The 18,951-nt window shown below is 54.8% G+C and overlaps 2 protein-coding genes across 2 annotated transcripts; one reads left to right on the top strand and one right to left on the bottom strand.

Annotated features, from left to right (window-relative positions):
• Positions 1–3,478: 3,478 nt before the first annotated feature.
• On the bottom strand, positions 3,479–14,341 carry ANAPC2 (anaphase promoting complex subunit 2). Its single transcript, XM_071574174.1, has 13 exons — positions 14,027–14,341; positions 12,263–12,885; positions 11,600–11,732; positions 8,528–8,702; positions 8,279–8,398; positions 7,694–7,811; positions 7,432–7,613; positions 7,140–7,281; positions 6,349–6,424; positions 5,606–5,809; positions 5,279–5,408; positions 4,750–4,985; positions 3,479–3,961 (listed from the first exon to the last, which is right to left on the bottom strand). Exons 1-13 carry the CDS (start codon positions 14,090–14,092, stop codon positions 3,749–3,751), a joined length of 2,418 nt encoding a protein of 805 aa, XP_071430275.1. The 5' UTR covers positions 14,093–14,341; the 3' UTR covers positions 3,479–3,748.
• LOC139681041 (microtubule nucleation factor SSNA1-like) lies at positions 14,079–17,847 on the top strand. The gene is made up of 3 exons (XM_071574175.1): positions 14,079–14,179; positions 15,046–15,245; positions 17,617–17,847. Exons 1-3 carry the CDS (start codon positions 14,128–14,130, stop codon positions 17,737–17,739), a joined length of 375 nt encoding a protein of 124 aa, XP_071430276.1. The 5' UTR covers positions 14,079–14,127; the 3' UTR covers positions 17,740–17,847.
• Positions 17,848–18,951: the final 1,104 nt, after the last annotated feature.

The following is an 18,951-nucleotide window of genomic DNA, read 5'->3' as shown; positions in this document are numbered from 1 at the left end:
AGGCTGCAGGGGCAGCCACAGGTCAGAAATAACCCAAACAGTTTATGCGTGGGCTGGAAATGTCCCCGCAGGGTCGCCGCATCCTGCCGGGGCTGCCGGGGCCCTTCCAAACAGGCTATAAATAGAGCAAGGTGAATGTGGGCAATGCTCTTTGTCAGAGGAGTTTTATCTCATTTCTTCTTTTAGAGCCCTTCAAGGGGTGCTGGGTCAGATCACAGCTCCTAAAACCCAAGTTAAAGCGGCTGCTTCTTTCTCCTCCAACTGAGCTTCATCCTCACCTCAATAAAATGATAAAAAGCTAAGAAAAAATAGGTTTGGTAAGTTCAGCCCCTCATGTGCCAGCCATGGTGGCATCGTGGGGCCAAAGGGAAGGTCATGGCCATGCCATGAGGCACCATCTGGACCAACGTCACAGTGGCAGCAGGAGAGGGCAGGGACCTGCACTGCTGCACCTGGGAAGTTGGGAGCTCACTCTGCTTTTCACTGTGGAAAAAGAAGTGGTACATCAGGGGGGAAAAATGGAAATAATTTGGAAAATATTGGGGAGCTGTAAGTGCCTGCAGTGGTGGGACAGTCACCAACAGTGTCCCACCATCAGCATCCCCCAGTGCCACCAGCGTGGACTCATTTCATGAGTGGTGACTCATTTTCTTGAGAAATTCACTGTAACACCTTCCACGTGAAACAGAGGCCACAGAAGGGTCTGTATTGCTCACCAAGAGTGTCTGTAAAACACCCCTGAGGAACTGGAGCCATTCCCAAGCATCCAAAGAAGTGTTCAAGGGTAGCTTGGAGCAACTTGGGCTAGTGGGAGATGTCCCTGTCCATGGCATGGGGTAGATCAACACAATCTTTAATGTCCCTTCCAACCCACGCCATTCTATGAGTCTGGCTCTATGATTTTACATACATTTTCTAGTTATAAATAATTTTTCCTTTCTTTCTTCTAAAGTGGGAGAGATTTGTGAAGGCAATAGATGTGAGACAGGGCTTTGTCTCAGCCAGCAGACACAGCCTGAAGCACAGCAAACAGCACAGGGAAGAGCCCAAAGCCCTTTTTTCCTTCCCCAGCTTCCTCCATCAGGCTGCAAAAAATCACATTTCCAGCTTGTTTCAATTAATTTTAAGACTCTGACATTCCATAAAAGCCAAAGCAGTCATTAAACCAGAGTTTTTCCTGTTGTAACACTTTGAAACGACCACACTGCAGCTCAGCTGGTGGCTCTGGCTCCGCCGTGCCGGGACCTCCAGCGGGGACAGGAGACACTGCGGGTCCCTTCAGCTGGGGCAGAGCCATCCCCCGGCTCAGGATGGACAAACTCATCACACCCAGCAGGGCAGCTGGGAAAAGTCAGGCCAGGAAAGGTGCCCATCTCGTGCCCTTCCAGGGCTGGAAGGCTGAAGGGATGGGGCACAGCAAGGGCACACCACCCCACCCCCCTGCCCTGGGGGTGAGGAAGCAGCACAGGAGCAACAAATCCACCTGCACCCACACGTAAATAAATCAATATTTTTGCATCTGTAAGCAAAGCAGACACAGCCAAGGCCCTGAGTCACCCACGGCCACCTCCCTTACAGCTGGCCCTGGTGACAGCCCTGCTCCAAACTGGCAGTTTCTTTGATCTCCAAGGATCAAAAGGGGCTGTTTCCCTGCCCTGTCGTGGCCACAGCATGTCCAGACACTCGCTGGGCAGTGACCAAGTGTGGAGTGAGACGTGGGCTGGCACACCCTGGGCTGCCCAACACTGACCCCGCTGACCCGCAGTGCCAGCCCTTCCTGGTGCTTCCATGGGCTCAAACTGTGCCCTCTCATGAAAAAGTGAAATGAAATAAAATAAAAGCTGTGAAATGCAGCCCGGGGGCTCTGCAGAGGTCAGGCTTGGGGCTCTCTGCACAACCTGCCTGTGTCTCCTTCCCTCCTGCCCTCCCAGGAGTTTGGATGGAGCCCAGGCATGGGGTTTATTCCATGATGGGTGAGAGTCTAAGCAAGAGCTGAGCAAGGGCGTGAGCAGCCTGAGGGAATGTGAAGTCCCCAGGAGGTGTTTTCTGCAAGGGAAAGTCCACCAGGACCTGCTGCAGGAGCTCTGAGCAAGCAGCAGGACCTGCCTGGGGTTAAACCAGCTGTGGTTCTCATGGGGTCCTCAACAGTGTGTCCCAGGGATGGCCCTGCCCCATCCCAGGCTGGGCACAGCAATGGTGAGACCAGTGGTGTGTCCTGGACACCTCACCCAACCTCACATGACAAAGGATCCAGCTGGTGTCCTACCAGGGTCTGGTGGGGCTCCTCCTGCCTGTAATAACATCCTACCTGTTCACACACTGGGTTTTATCCAGTTATTACCAGATCCCCTTCAGTACAAGGAACATTTTAACCTTCACAACAGCACACACCAAAGAGTTCCCAGTGCCACAGCCCCACCAGCCTGGAGCAAAGTGCCACCTGGGAACAAGAAAACGTGCTCTCCATGGAGGAAAAATCATCAACATGCCCAAGTGGGGGGGAAGTGCTGTACCCACTGCCTGTGGCTGCAGGAAGGGTGCCCACAGGGTGGGACCTGTGTGCCTCTGAACACTGAAAAACAAGGTTGAGTGTTGAAAAGGGGCTGATCTCTACGTTCCACAAGTCCCTCACATGTCTGGATGCAAGGCCAGGCTCACAGGCTGCTCCCTGGTTTTCACTGTGGCCCTTTGGTATCTCAATTCCTGCTGCTGCAGCACCCAAGGCTGGAAGAGAAGACTCAGCAGAGGAGGGGCAAGACTCCTTGGGCTGTGGAAATTCATTGTTTGACTCATAGAAAGCAAACGTAGTAAAAGTCAGATTTCCCCAGCATACTCATCAGTCTTTATGAGCAAAACTCAGGACTGAGGAAGCCCAAACACTCTGGAGTGGAGATGGGATACAATCCTGAAACCCACTGCTCCACTCCCAGCTGGGGCCAGGATGTTCAACCAGGAGCTCAGGGATTATCCACCCAACTGCCAACTGCCTCCCAACAGTGGTGCCAACACCTCTGAAGTTCACCAGGACAATGTGCCCGAGGCCAGCAGATGTGGTGCTGGGAGACAGAAGGGTATCTGTGCCATGGCAAAGCAATCCTGCCAGTGCCTGGATAATCCAGTCATTTATCCTTCAGGACTAGCCAGCTTTCCCTAAAGAATGGCTCCATCCCATCCATCCAAAGCACTCTTCATCCCACAGTAAAATTTTGCACACCCTTTAGGAGTCCCTAACAAGGGGACTCTGGCGTTGTCTCCCACCCCATCAGTCAGAGGACTTGGCACCAACCCTTGGGCAGGGTCCTGCTCATCACACCCAGCTACAAGACACTGCTTGAGCCACACACAGAGCCCCAGACAGCAGCTGGAGCCACCAGCCACCTGCCAAAACCTCCCAGGGCTGCAGATGGAGACCCAAGGAAAGGGAGTTGGTGGGAGTTTCCTGCTGATGCCAAGAGGAAAGCGAAGAGTTGGCCCCCCTGGAAAAAGAAGGTTGCTGTTCTTTATTAACCAGTGAAGTGGGCCCAGGCACTGACATACAGCAGGAAGGAATGTGTGGAGCAGGCCCAGGCTCTGTGGGGTGCACAGCCCAGGCTGCTGCTGAGCTGCCTCCATGTGCAAAATGACACCAGTGTGGGGCAGGGGGCACAGCAAAACCCCCAGGGCAGAGAAAGTCCCCAGCAGGACACCAGGAGCTGGTGGCACTGCAGGGTGGAGCAGAGGCTGAGGGGGCAGCAGGGACACTGACAGTCTAGTTGCAGTTCTTGGGCAGGCGATAGACCCCCCCCGAGAAGATGAGCTGCTGGTCCCGGACCTTCTTCTGGAGGAATCCCTGCAGCTCCTGGATATCGATCTCAGTGACCACGGGGCCTGTCATCACAAACATCTTCAGCATGCTGTGGATCCTCTCCAGGGACAGGCTCTCCAGGTTGGTCAGCATGGCCTGGATGTATGTCCAGAACAGCTGCAGAGGGAGAGACAAAACCAACAGTGAATCACACTGACACCTCCACCATAAAGCAAATGTCCCACATCCCAAAAGCAGGACAGGGCTGTGGCTGGCAGGAAGTTCTGCCTTCAGCCACGAGCATGTGGTCTTTAAACAAGGAATATCCAAGAACAGCAGGTGTTGGGACACACAGCTAGGAAGTTGGACTAGATGATCTTGAAGGTTTCTTCCAACCCTGATGATTCTGTGACTCTGCAAAGCAGGACCTGACGTGCAGTACAAGCATGACCCTCTGTGGATGAACTCCAGTATGACACCCCAGTGCTGCACAACACACCAAACATGACTCACGGGCAGGAAAAGCACTGGAAGTGTCCAGGAACCACAACACAGAGAAGGCAGAGATCCAGCTGTTAGTGCTGGGTAAGCCTTTTGGGCAGTCAGAAGTGCTGGGGTACAGCCAAACAAGTTATGACTATTTGCAAATGTGAAATCATGTCTCAGATTATTTTTTTAAACTGAAAAAAAGAGATCTGGAGATGTCCAAGTGGTTCCCTGACTCAGCAGCCAGACACTTGTCTGGAGGGGAGGCTGCAAGCCAGCACTTGCACCAGTGAGCCTTAACCAAGCCCACTTCAAAACCCAAACCCTCATGCTGCACTCAGCCACTTGAAGTGGAAAATGCAAATCCAAAGTGCAAATGGAATCCATCATCTGAATCAGACACCCCAAATCCAAACCACAGGATGTTTGTATCATCATCCCACCAGCTCCACACGCAGCCGAGACACCGGGACAGGTACCTGCAGCTCCTCCTCCTTCTGGTCAGCCTGTGAGGCCATGGCAGAGTCCCCTTCCTCATCACTGTCGATCAGAACCACCTTCTCCACCTGGTCCTTCTGCTCCTCCTCAATCACAGTGAAAGTGCCTTCGGGCTCTTCCCTCAGCACTCCCTGCTGCAGCCACAACGTCATCTTGCGCTTCAGCGACGTCACGGGCACCTTGAGCACTTCACTCAGCTCTGTCAGTGTCCAGGTGCCTGCAGACACCACTGACATCAGGGAGGAGAACAGGACACCTGGCCACGCCCCAGCATGCCAGGACCTGGTAAGAGGCTGCAGAGGCACTGCCAGGACCAAGCAGCTGTGTGAAGCCACCGCCCAGAGCAGGTGGGTGCAGAGCTGTGGCCCTGATGGGTGATGGAGACCTGTGGCACATCCAAACCCATGGACCAGGTGTTGGTCCTGCTGCCAGGGCTCTCAGAGCCTTCAGCCACCCAAGGAACGTGGCCTTCCCACCCATGGAAGCAGACAGGGGTGGCACAGCACTCACTCTTGGTCTGGAAGTGCAGAATGATGGCAGCGTGAACGGGAGAGACGGAGAGGGAGAGGGTGCGATCAGCCAGCTCCACATCCAGGCTCACCAGGCCCAGGTGGTACTTCCAGTTCAGGGTCCTCATGGCCTGGAAAAGGGGGAAGCAGCTGCTCACAACAGATCTCCCAGCAGGAACCACCAAGTGCTGGGTTACTACCAATGTCACCGTAATGGCGTGGGCAAACTAACAGCCCAAACCTAAAGGATGATGAAGGGGACTTGGGCAAACCCATGCAATGGAACAAAATCTGGACAGCTTTTTAAGGAGAGTTAAGATGTCCTCACCTTTAACTTCTCATATTTCTTGGAATAGGCTTCCATGGCTTCTTTGATCTGCTCTGGAAGTTCCAGCTTCTCCTCTTTCAGTGGTGGCCAGAACTCACTGGACAGTATCACGGCAACGAGGCTGAAGGGTGGCCTCTCCTCCTCAGGGAGCTTCTCCTCCTCATCCCGAATGTTGGCATTGATGCGCCGCGAGTCAGCCATGTCCTGGAACAGGCACAGGAAGCTGAGCTGGCTCCTCCTCTTAGGAAAGGAGAAGCTTAAACAAGGTGAATAGTGCTGTCTCCAAACAACACTGGAAAGGACATGATCATGTGTGTCTACTACAAAGTTTGCTGCATACTCAGAAACACTTGTGTGAGAGGAAACGCTTACAACTCCACACTAGCCTTCACTGAGTTCCTCAGACCTGTGTTCTTCCTTTGGTTCTCCAAGAGAACCAAATTCCAGAGTCCCAACTCCAGAGGAGCTGGAAGAGCCCAGCTCTTCAAGGCCAGGATACTGTACTGCAGAAAGGGTAGGAGAGAACAGCACCAGAGCAACCATTCCCCAGAATCCACAGGGCTTAAAACCCAGACTTGATTTCAATGCACTTCTGCCTGTCACAAATCAGCCCCCTGACTGGCCTTCTGGGACTCCCACTTTCCTAAAAGACCTTTTTTTGGGACACCTCTCAAGTCCCTCCTCTTCCCCAACGGGCTCAAACACCCCAGACTTGAATTTTACAAAAAGCAAAAGAAAGTTACTTTTAACATGACTTCACAAAAGTGCATCTGAGCTTCACCAAAGCGCAGCTTCAGCAGCTCCACATTGCGGATTTCCCTGGCAAAGAGACACAAAAGGTCAGACACAGGTCTGGCTTGGCTTGGCCTCCACCCCTTGACATACAGCCAAAAAAAGGGAGTCCCTGGCACAAGGATGCTCTTCCTGGGAAGCCTTGCAAGGCAGGTTATCTCACCAGGATGGCTCCTACTACCCAAGGGAGGAACAGGCATCTCCTCTAGGCCAACAGCTTCTTGAAGACAGAGTCCCAGAATGGTTAGACTGGAAGGTCACCCAGTCTGACCTTGCTGCTCAAGCAGGGTCTCCTGGAGTGGTCACTCAGGACTGGGTCCAGATGGGTGTGGAATATCTCCAGGGAAGGAGAGCCCACACACCTTCTGTGCAGCCCATTTCAGTGCTCAGTCACCTCACAGTAAACGAGTTCTTGCTTATGTTCAGGTGGAACTTCCTGTGTTTCAGAAACACAGACCTTCCCATTCCTTCCTTTTGGGAGGGCCACCACAACATGTGGGATGGAGCTAAGAGGGTGTTGGTGCCCCATCAGCACAAGCCAAGGGCAGGACTGGGCAGGAAGCAGCATGAGAAGAGGTGAGCATATGGAATTCCACACACAAAGCTGCAGAGGAAATGGCCAAAGACATTCCTGGCTCCACAAACAGCCGTTGACAGGACTGAGCATTCTTCAGGAAGCAGAGCACGGAAAGCCCAGGTGGTTTTTCCATGCAAAGCCCTGGGCTGGGCACTGAGAGCTCACCTCTCGGCACTGTAGTTGAACTGATGCAGCAGCCGGTCGGCCAGCAGCGTGCGGTACTCGTTGATGAACAGGTCCTTGCTGCCATAGATGCTCACCAGCAGGCTGATGATGTCTGAGGAACGGCGCTTGGAGCTCGATTTCCCTGGTGGAATCCAGCAGGGAACAGTGTGAGATTAACAGAGACCTGCCCCAGCCCAGCTCAGCTCCAGAGGATGAGCAAATGAGCTGCCTGAGAATTCAACCCACCAGGGAAACCAGCTGACTGCCAGGACTCCTGGGCTCGGCATCTCACCTGGATCTGCATCAACGGGGTCAGGAACCCAGTCCCCTGGCTCTGAGATGTCATCATCACTCTCCTGGCCATTCTCCAGGGTCACTGGGTCAGCTTTGGAGAGCTCGTTTGCCAGGTCACCAGAGCCCTCGGCGTCCCCGGTGAGACCGGCCACAATCTGCCGCACCGTGTCATCCCGAGTCCTGCCAGTGGCAAGGGACACGGAGCCAGTGAAGGAAGGGGAGGGAAAGGGATGTGTCAGACTGCCCAGCACACCTCCTACCTCAGGTACTTCCTGATGGGCTCACAGGCGACCTCCAGGATAACCATGGAAGGATCCAGCTCCCGCAAGGCCTTGATGGCCGAGATGTACAGAGTGATGATGTCGGATGTGTTCACTCCTACAGGAGAGGGGCAGAGGGGGGCAGAGCCCTGAGGCACAGACTGATGGTTGGGATGCTCCAAACCCTGTTAGACCTGTGGTGTCAGAGGAAAGGGCTTCCTGTCCTAGGGCCCCAGTCAACAGGAGAGATCAAATCCATGTGTCTGAGGAAGAGTTCCAACCACAGAGCTCAGAGCTGAACCCTGGCAGGGTGCCAGGAGCTCAGACCACACACAGCAAAGAAGCCTTTGCCCACTGGACCAAGGCTAAACTCCCAGCTCAGGTCCTGACCATACTGTAAAAATGAGGCCAAAGGGGGCTGGGATACAATCAGCTGCTGCTGCCCATGCCCACTGAAGATGGAGAGCATGGGCACCGTGGCTGCCCCTCACTCACCAAACAGGAAACCAGACTGACTCCCAGCAGCCCGTGCTCATGCCCAGCCTCCCCACAGTGCCAGGACACAGCCAGGGATGTCAAACCCACCAGGATGCAGAAGTCTCATTTCCAGAGCACTTTTCAGGGAGCTGAGCAGCTGCTGCCTCTGGTTAGTCCTTTCCAGGCAGAACTTGAGGTCCTCCACAGCCGGCTTTGACTCGGGGAAATCTGCAGAGCAAGCAGCGATCAGGAGCAGGGCCCTGCTCTGAGGGAGGGCACGAGGGGGCAGCGTGGCCCATCAGGGGGGCAGCCAGGCCTGGCAGCCAGATGTGGGTGAGCCCTGGCTGGGCACAGTACCCCGGATGATGCTGAAGAGCTCCTCGATGCGCATGCTGGCGTAGATGCGGTAGAAGAACTTCTGGACGTGGCACCTCCAGCGTTTCAGGGTGCTGCTGGCCTCTGGGGAGGAGCGTGCCAAGGGACCATCCTGCAGGAACACCCTGCTGAGCCAGCCAATCACCTTCTCGATCCACTGCACCAGGAGAGGGAGACACACATGTGAACACCACAACCAGGTCCCACACGTAGCCCATCCCAGGCAGCCACCACAGCCAGCAGAAAGGGGCAGCTGGGCAAGGGCAGCATCACCCCCAGCTGTTTTCCAAATCTACCCCAGCCTGGGTTATAGTTGGGGAAAGCCCAGCTGAAAGAATTGGAACTTTAACTAAAGATACAGGATATGGAATGTGCAGGTGTGTGTGAGAAGGTAAGGGGTGGCTGAGGACTGCACACAGGCACTGGACTCCAAAAAAGCACAGGGTATATTCCAAAACTTGCACACTATTCCATTCTTAAAGAATTCCATCCCATTCTATGCTTGCAGAACTATCCCATTCATGAGAAAATGAACAAGTCACCCATCACACCATCCTTGGCCCAAAATTTCTGTGGTTCCTGAAATCAATGAAAAGCAAATAAGCCATCCCAAGGACTCACAGACACCAAATGCAGGCACTTGAAACCTCAAATACCAGCCCACTGATCAGTAAAATAAAAACCTGAACAGACAGCAGCAGAAGGTTACCTTTTTATATTTGAGATTTAGGGTTCTACAGAGAAACAGATAATTGTCAAATTTCAAAGGTATTCAACTATAATATCCAGAAATCTGGGTTTTCCCCACCATATATGGTACTTTCTGGGACAGTATTTGTTAATTAATATCTACTAGATTTTTTTTAAGCAGATTCTGACAGCCTGAAGGAAACATGCTAAAGTCAAGGTGTGTTTTGCTGATGCTCACTTTTAAATATCTACTTGACTGAGGAAACACTGAAGAAACCCACAAGTTCTGCCAATGACAAGGCAGGATGAACCTGAGAACTGCAAACCCCTGGGCATCGACCTGGGCACAACTGTGGAGAACCTGATAAAGAATTCACATAAAGGACAAAAGGGCAGGACTGTAACTGATGCAAAGCAACTTGATTTTAAGGAATTATTATCAAACCAACCCATTCTTCTCCACGGTTTATCTTCTCCAAGTGCTGCTGTTACAGTCTGATAGCAAACTGACACTCCAGGCAGCTGCTGCTGTGTCTGCAAAGGGGGTTTGCCCTCAGCAACCTGTTTCTCAGACTTCTCTTAATTTGCCTTTGGATTGCCAGGCTTGTGCTTTTGTTTTTCTTAAAATTACCTCTTCCTAATTCTGACATGCTTCAATATTCTGTGGCCAAACACACTGACCCTTCTGAAGAGGTGGGAACAAGAAGATCTTCTGCAGCATCTGAGGAGCAGAATGCAGCTGCATTTTCTCTGGTGCCTTTAAAATATCCTTAAACAACCTCCAGGTCACTCAAAAGCATTTCACATGAGGTGCAATAAATAAAGTGTTGCAGAGGTACTAAAGGGAAGTAAACACAAAATGACTCCTGGTGTTTGCAGGCAACAAAAGCAGTGGGCATGGCAAACAGAGAGGGAACCAGGGCAGCCACCACAGTCCTGCTTGTGTGGCAACCTGGCTGCACACCTTGTTCTCTGACACAGGCAAAGGCAAGGTCATGGTCAAGGGATACAGAGCACACGATTATGTCCTGGAAGAGCCACAACTCAGAGAATTTTATTTTAAGGTCAGCCCCACACAAACTTGCTTTAAGTAGCAGCAAAGTAACTGGGCAACTGCAAAGAAAGATTTTAATTCTCTGTGGGGCACTGGTGAGATCAATACCAGAGTATTCTCTCCCATCCTCACTGCCTGTTTTATAGGGAAACTGGAAAGGGGTCAGAAATCAGCCCCACAAATTCCAGTTGTGGGATCACCTACACAGAGGGAGGGTCCTCTGCAGGCACTTGTGGATCTTGTAGTTTCTAAACTGGAATCACAGAAATTCCCTGGTTACTGTGGCTTTCACAAGGTGAAATACAATGGTCCACTGTGCACAGGCCAGAGTAAAACCCTTCCCTCCAGCATCCATCAGAATGGGGAGTTCAAACCACCCCTTCTGCCAGGGATGGTGATGGGCTGATTCCAGTGGGATGAAGTTCACCAAGGACAAGTGCAGGTCCTGCCCTTTGGCCACCCCAACCCCTGCAGCGCTCCAGGCTGGGCACAGAGTGGCTGGAGAGCAGCCAGGCAGAGGGACCTGGGGGGACTGAGGGACAGGAAGCTCAACAGGAGCCACCAGTGTGCCCAGGTGGCCAAGAAGGCCAAGGGGATCCTGGCCTGGATCCAAACTAGCGTGGCCAGCAGGCCCAGGGCAGTGACCCTTCCCCTGGACTCTGCCTTGGGGAGGCCACACCTTGAGTGTTGTGTTCAGTTCTGGGCCCCTCAGTTGAGGCAAGAGACTGAGGGGCTGGAGCGGGGCCAGAGAAGAGCAACGAGGCTGGAGAAGGGATTGGAGCACAAGTGCTGTGGGGAGAGGCTGAGGGAGCTGGGGGTGTTCAGCCTGGAGAAGAGGAGGCTCAGAGGTGACCTCAGCACTGTCTGGAACTGCCTGAAGGGAAGTTCTGGCCAGGTGGGGGTTGGTCTCTTCTCCCAGGCACTCAGCAATAGGACAAGGGGGCACGATGGGCTCAAGCTCTGCCAGGGGAAATTGAAGCTGGAGAGCAGAAAAAACTTCTTTGCAGAGAGAGTGCTCAGGCATTGGAATGGGCTGCCCAGAGAGGGGGTGGATTCCCCATCCCTGGAGGTTTTTCAGCTGAGCTTGGCCGTGGCACTGAGTGCCATGATCTGGTAAAGGGACTGGAGTTGGACCAAGGGTTGGACTTGATGTCATCTCGGAGGTCTTTTCCAACCCAATCCATTCTATGATTCTATGATTCTAAGTCAGAGCCCTGGACCAGCTGTTTCCAGGTGGAATCCCCTTTAAGCCTGGGCTGCTGAACCAACAGCAGGTGCCCCTCTGCAGAGCAGGGCCCTGGCTGCCTCACCTCCTGGAACTCACTGAGGAAGGAGTGCTCGTACTCCCCACGGCAGCGCTGCTCCATCCTCTCCTCGATCATCCTGTGCAGGATGGTGGTGACGGCGTCGGCGCTCACCCTCTCCAGCAGATGCAGCCGCCGCCTGCGGACACAGCCACCGTCAGGGGTGGGAGCAAAGGCACAAGCAAATACAGGAAACCTAAAGCCTGAGGGACCTTCCTCCCTGTACATGCTACAGATGAGACCTCAGTTCACACTCTGATGGCCCACAGAGAAGCACTACATATGCAGCACACGGCACTACTGCTCTCCAATCTTCCTTAAAAATATTATTCTCTAGCCATCAAAAGTTTTTTCATTTAGAGGAGTTTCATATAGCCTTGGGTTGGAAGGGACTTTAAATGTCATCTAGTACAGCCTCCTGTCATAGGCAGGGACACCTTCCACTGGTTAGATCTCAGAGCAGGAGGAAGATATTCTTATATCCAGGGAGAGGAAATTTCTGTCTAATGATCTGCTCTAGTTCAACCATCAGCAGGCAACCAGCTGTGTTCTCTCCCCAGTACCACAGCACAACTCCTTGGGTTCTCAGGGATCAATGAACCAGCTGCTGCTCCCCATCCAGACTCTGCCTCGTCCCCAGTGACAGCCACCACCCCATGACATACGTACAGAATGTCACTGAGCTGCTGAAACTGCTCCATGGCTTCAGAGCACCAGCACTGCTCTCTCTTGCTGCTGCAGCCTGGGCACAGCAGGCCCTCTGTGCCACCTTCCTCCGTGTCACTCTCCTGATCCGTTTCACTCATGCTGCTCTCACACTCGTTGGTTCCATCCTCTCTCTTCTTCCACTGCCGCATGTATATCCTGAAAGTGCGGCTGTAGAACTGCTGGATCATTTCCTGGAAGGATTTGGTTGTGGAGAAGAAGAGGATGGCCTTGAACATGGTGTAGACCTTCTCCTGCAGCGTCTGAGCGCCCGTCCCCAGGAGCAGGCCTGCCTTGGTCCACTCCTGCAGGAGCTCCAGGCTGTTCAGGTAGGGCTCCAGGCGGCTCTTCAGCCCACTGAAGGCATCCAGGAGGAGCGCGGCACACTGGGGCTCCTCGGCCGTGCTCTCGTACTGGATGATGCGCTTCCAGAACTCGGGGCCGATGTTGGCCTGCAGGTCTGTCTGCAGCACCTCGAGGAACCACTCCTCCACCACGGAGTGCAGCCCATAGCGCTGCAGCACGGCCAGGGCTGCCCGGAGCTCGGCATCCTGCAGCGGCCCCGCAGCCTCGGGCCTCGGTGCTGCCTGTGGGGCAGGAGACACCGAGTCAAGCACCCCATGGAGCACATATGAGTCAAGCATCCCATGGAGGGCACACCGAGTCAAGCATCCCATGGAGGGCACACCGAGTCAAGCATCCCATGGAGGGCACACCGAGTCAAGCATCCCATGGAGGGCACACCGAGTCAAGCATCCCATGGAGGGCACACCGAGTCAAGCATCCCATGGAGCGCACACCGAGTCAAGCATCCCATGGAGGGCACACCGAGTCAAGCATCCCATGGAGGGCACACCGAGTCACACATCCCATGGAGCGCACACCGAGTCAAACATCCCATGGAGCGCACACCGAGTCAAGCACACACCAACTCTGCTGCCAAACTGCACCTGGGGGATGCCTGTCAGGGTCTTGGCCCACTGCTGGAAGCCCAGTGCCCACCTCCCAAGGCTCACACCTGCACACATCCATCCATCCATCCATTCAACAATGCATGCATGCATCCATCCATACATCTGTCCATCCCTTCCTCCATCCATCCATCCATCCATCCATCCATCCATCCATCCATCCATCCATCCATCCACCCATCCCTTCCTCCCTCCCTCCATCCATCCATCCATCCATCCATCCATCCATCCATCCATCCACTGATCCATCGCTATCCCTGCTAGTGGCTGTGAAGGACACACATCCTGGCAGGAATCACAGATCACAGAATCAGCCAGGCTGGAAAAGACCTCCGAGACCACCAAGTCCGACCCTTATCCACCACCACTGTGATTACTACATCACGGCACTAAGTGCCACATCCAGTCTCGTCTTAAAAACCTCCAGGGACAGCGAGTCTACCTCCTCCCTGAGCAGCCCATTCTAATGTCTGATCACCCTCTCCGTGAAGAATTTCTTCCTGGGAAAGCTGCGGCCCTTCGGGCACAGCCAGGCCCGGCCCGGGGCAGGGGACATTGGGCCCGGCATCACCCGCACAACCCCAGCGCCCTTCCCGCCCGGCCCGGCCCCGCCGGCACCACCCGCGCAGCCCCAGCGCCCTTCCCGCCCGGCCCGGCCCGGCTCGACCCAGACTCGCCCGTGCCCCGGGGCCGAGCCTGGAGCGAGCGTGGGGCCCGCGAGGCCCAGCCCAGCCCAGCCCGACCCAGCCCGGCTCACCAGCCCCAGCGCGGCGGGCGGCACCAGCGCCGTGCTCAGCGTGTGCCAGGCGGCTGAGAGCTCCATGCGGGCCGCAGGAAGGGGCGGAGCGGCGCCGAGCGATGAGCGGGGCCGGGGCCGCGGTCAGGGGGCAGCTCCAGGCGCTGCGGGAGGGTGAGCGGGGCCGGGCTGGGCCGGGCCGGGCCGGGCGAGGGGAGCCGAGCCCGGGGAGGGGGAGCTGGGAACGGTTTGAGGGGCCCGGAACGGTTTGAGGGGCGGGCAGAGTTGGACGGGCCGGGCCGAGTGTGAGGGGCGGGCAGAGTGGGACGGGCCCGGAACGGTGTGAGGGGCCGGGCCGAGTGTGAGGGGCGGGCAGGGTGGGACGGGCCCGGAACGGTGTGAGGGGCCGGGCCGAGTGTGAGGGGCGGGCAGAGTGGGACGGGCCCGGAACGGTGTGAGGGGCGGGCACGGTGTGAGGGGCGGGCAGAGTGGGACGGGCCCGGAACGGTGTGAGGGGCGGGCACGGTGTGAGGGACCAAGCCGAGTGTAAGGGGCGGGCAGGGTGGCGCGGGCCCGGAACGGTGTGAGGGGCCGGGCCGAGTGTGACAGACCCGGGCCCGCTGTGACGGTGACAGGTCGGGCAGGGTGTGAGGGGCCGGGCACGGTGTGACAGCCTCGGGCAGGGTGTGACGGGCCCGGAACAGTGTGAGGAGCCGGGCCGAGTGTGAGAGCCCGGGCAGGGTGTGACAGACCCCGGGCAGGGTGTGACAGACCCCGGTGCCAGCCCCGGTGGCGGTGCCAGCCCCGTCCCCGGTGACGGTGACAGACCCCGGGCAGGGTGTGACGGTGCCAGCCCCGGTGGCGGTGCCAGCCCCGTCCCCGGTGACGGTGACAGACCCCGGGCAGGGTGTGACGGTGCCAGCCCCGGTGGCGGTGCCAGCCCCGTCCCCGGTGACGGTGACAGACCCCGGGCAGGGTGTGACGGTGCCAGCCCCGGTGGCGGTGCCAGCCCCGTCCCCGGTGACGCGGCCGCCCCGCAGCGCTGTCCGAGCTCCGCGCGCAGCGGGACGAGCTGAGCGGGCGGATCCGCGCGCAGGAGGAGCAGCGGCGGCGGCTGCAGGCGCGGATGGCGGCCCTGGCCCGGCGCTTGGCCGACAGCAGCGAGGGGCTGGCGGGGCTGCGGGCCGCCCGTGCACACATGGACCGCTCCATTGCCGAGACCGAGGCGGCCTGCGCGGAGGTACTGCTGGGGATGCGCTCCGACGGGCCCCGGTGCGGGTAAAACACCCCGGTGAGGGGAAGGGCAGGGACAGCGCCGGTCACTGCACATGTGAGCAGTGACAGCACCCGAGGGGGGCGTGGAATCACGGAATAGGCGGAGCTGGAAGGGACCCACAAGGCTCGAGTCCAGCTCCTGGCCCTGCACAGACACCTCAACAATCCCACCCTGTGCCCCCGAGGATCATCCAAACACTCCTGGAGCTCTGGCAGCCTTGGGGCTGTGCCCACCACCCTCTGGGGGAAGAACTTTTCCCTGAGATCCAGCCTAATGTTGTCTCAGGGGAGGTTTGGACCCCGAAAGGTTCTTCAGTGGTGGGCACTGACCAGGCTCCCCAGGGCAATGGGCACGGCCCCAAGGCTGCCAGAGCTCCGGGAGGGTTTGGATGATGCTCTGGAGCACAGGCTGAGATTGTTAAAATGTCTGTGCAGAACCAGGAGTTGGACTGGATGGTCCTCGTGGGTCCCTCCCAGCTCTGCCTATTCTGTGATGTGTGAACTTGGGGCTGTTTTGGCATCAAAGTCATCCTGCAGCACCTCACTGAACCATCATCCCCAGCAGAGTGCAAGTGGTAGTGTTCCTGCCCTGGGCACTGCCTGGGATGTGGCTCTGGCACACACTCCCACGATTGAGGAGGCTGGGTTGGACTGAGATTAGTCTTGGTGCTATTTGAGCTTATTGTCAAAGTACATCAAAGTGGTCAATGACACAGAGCCCTAAAAGCACCATCTCACACATGTAGTTTGGGGAAAGGGAAGAAACCAGAGACACGATTGTGCCCCAGAAACCTGTGAGTTCATGCAGGTAACAAGGGTGCTGGTGGAGCTGTTGGCCTGCCAGACACTCTTCCTGCCCAACATCTAATGTAGTTTCTTTCATCTATAATGGAATAATGTCATTAAGAGTCAAAATGCTGAGGCAGTAGAAGGTGGGAAGGAGGCAAAGAGTGGAGGGCTGGTGCTGTCATTTCAGCTCCTGGGACAGCCTTTCACTGTCCTGGATTTGCAAACTGCCAGGCAGGGATTGCTTGATCCCATATCCAGGATCACAGCTGAGGTCACTTCTGCGTTACACACCAAGAAGCTTTTTGTTTTTAAAAAGGATCTTTCAAGCCCACCTTCAGAAAAGTGGCAGCCTTCCTCCTGCTGGTGGCAGGGCAGTTTGGGCCACAAGCACCATTTCTCCTGTTAGCTGCTGTCTCCTCCCATTTGCTTTTTGAGAGTGATCCCCTCCTCTGTGTCAGCTCCTCCTCCTCTCCCAAAGTCAGCACTTTCCCATGACAGTCATTTTTCAGGGCAGGCTGGAGATGCCTCAAACCTGATGGTTGAATTGAAACTCACACAAAATTTAACAGCTTAGAAGTTGTATCATAAAGGTACACAAACAGCCCCTTTGAAAACAACCTTACCTGAGATCCAAGTCTCACCCCCAGCCCACAAATGAATTCCTGTTTATTGAACACTCACAGGAGGTGCAAAGCAGAGGTGGTGAGGGGGAGATATGAGTGTCCTCCAAAGAGAAACCAGCAACAAAGCTCCTTTCCTGGGCATGTACATCACTGGTTTGTGATCACTCCTTGCCCTCCCCAACCCCTCACAGGACTCCACTTTCCTCCAGGATGGCAAATCCTGTGGGGCACTTCCCTTCAGCTCCTCTCTGACCAGTTTTCCACAAGCTCAAAGGAACATGAAATGATCTTTGGGATTACAACCATCACATTTTGTTACAATTGTCCACTGTTTGAATTTTACACTGGTGAGATGGACAGGCAGCAAGGTCTCCCAAACCTGTTGTGGCCCACAGGACAGTAACCAGGGATGTTAGATTATGTACACTGTAAGCTCAAAATAGGAGAAAATTAATAAAAGATTTAGTCTGATTTAAGGTCACCATGGAGTTGAGTTAGGCTTGAAGCCAGAAACTCAAAATGGTCAGTTTTAACAGCAGAAGAGACTTGAGACTGGGTCAGCTGAGCACAATAATACTGATCTAAAAACCCAAGTATCAACATCTCCCTTAAAAAAAACCCAACCAACCAAAAAAACCCCACCCAACCAACCAAAAAAACCCCCAGAAGTTCAACCCAGGCTGCTGCAGGAAGTTCTCTGCCTTGTGCTTCAAGACAGATAAATTGCTTAAGCTGTTTCATATTCAAAATATGGGCACAAACCAGAGAAATTCCCCCACAGACACTCCCATGATACATCACCAGGAATTAGGGACTGCAGGGGCTGGAGAACCCTCTTGCTGCAAGGCTGATCAGCTGAACTTGAAGGGAACTCATAGGAGAAACAGTTTCTGTAAAAATAAGCTATTTTTATTTCTTTCCCAGGTACTGGACAATTCTCAGACATTGCTAGAGATCCTGAAGGAAGAAAGTGGGAATGATGGTAGAGCCAGTGTGCCACAAAGCAGTTCATTAGGAAAACAAGCACGTCAACCAAAGCGTTCCTGAAGTTGTGTTTCAGCCTGGGAAGTCCTGCTGGTCAGGCACAGCTGCTGTTCTGGTACAAGGGTGCCTCATTTAATAAAAGTCTTTGTTTTGCAGAAGTAAATTTTCCTTTCAGACATGCTTTGGTATTAGAGTGGTCGAGATGAGGGTAGGCATGTACAAAAAACCCCACCTTTCATTCTGAGCACAGTGATCCTGGAGCGTGTCCCAGGAGGTGATTGAGCTGCTTTGCCCTCACAACAGCACTCACCTTGCTCTGTCAGGAGTGAGCTCAGGGCACCTGGCACAGACAGGGGTTGGAGCAGAGCTGGGTGAGGTGTGAACCAGGACAGGGCAGAGCAGGTGACTGGAGAAGCAGCAGGGCAGGCAGTCAGCAGCACCCAGGGCACCCCCTGCACTCCCACCCCTGCTGGGCCTGTCCTGCCCCCGGGGCTGCAGGCACTGAGCTACCTCAGCACAGCACACCGAGTACCAGAGCATGTGGCAGCTGGCTGAGGTCAGGGGAACAGGCTGCAGGGTATTGTTGGCTTCAGCATTCCTCATTGATCCAGAGCAGAACAGTCAGGACTAGTTCAGACACCTTGTCCCTAACTTGAGTTGAAAGCAGCTTTTGCTTTACCACCTGCAGTTTTGCTAAGCTGTGAATCTAGAAACAGAGCTGCCTTACACTGGCCTGGGCTTTTCCACAGGTAAAGATGCTCACTAGGCCCTTTTCTGCTAAAAAAGCTGTGAAAAACCTTTTCTTCAAACAGTCCCCTGTCGTTGGCTGTGGGCACTGCACAGGGTTTAACTCCACACATCTGAGAACTTAACCCTTGCACTAGCACTCACTGGAGGTCTTGCACTTTCCCTCATTCCAGCCCGGTGTCAGCACCTTGTCCTGCAGTATTTCACTAACAGCAGAAGCCCCAACACGTGGAATTCCACAGTATTTGTGTCATGTCACAGGCAGCTGCACTGCAGACACCAGGACATCACACAGGGAGCAGGTCTTGAGTGGGCTTGGAAAGGACAAGGAGGTGCAAAGTGTTCCTTTATGTCTCCTCCAGCCAAAATCTAATAAACTACTGAATATCTCAACTTTGTTTTTTTGCATTCTCTTTCCAGAAGCATTTAGGCACAGAAGGGAATGGCTACAAGTAGGTAAGTACTGACAGTTAATCCTGACCGTGTTTTCCAGCTGAACAACCTTCCTCTGCTGCTACAACACACACC

The sequence above is a fragment of the Pithys albifrons genome, chromosome 20 (genome assembly GCF_047495875.1).
Source record: "Pithys albifrons albifrons isolate INPA30051 chromosome 20, PitAlb_v1, whole genome shotgun sequence".
Taxonomy (NCBI): domain Eukaryota; kingdom Metazoa; phylum Chordata; class Aves; order Passeriformes; family Thamnophilidae; genus Pithys; species Pithys albifrons.
This window is presented reverse-complemented; position numbering and strand designations above follow the sequence as displayed.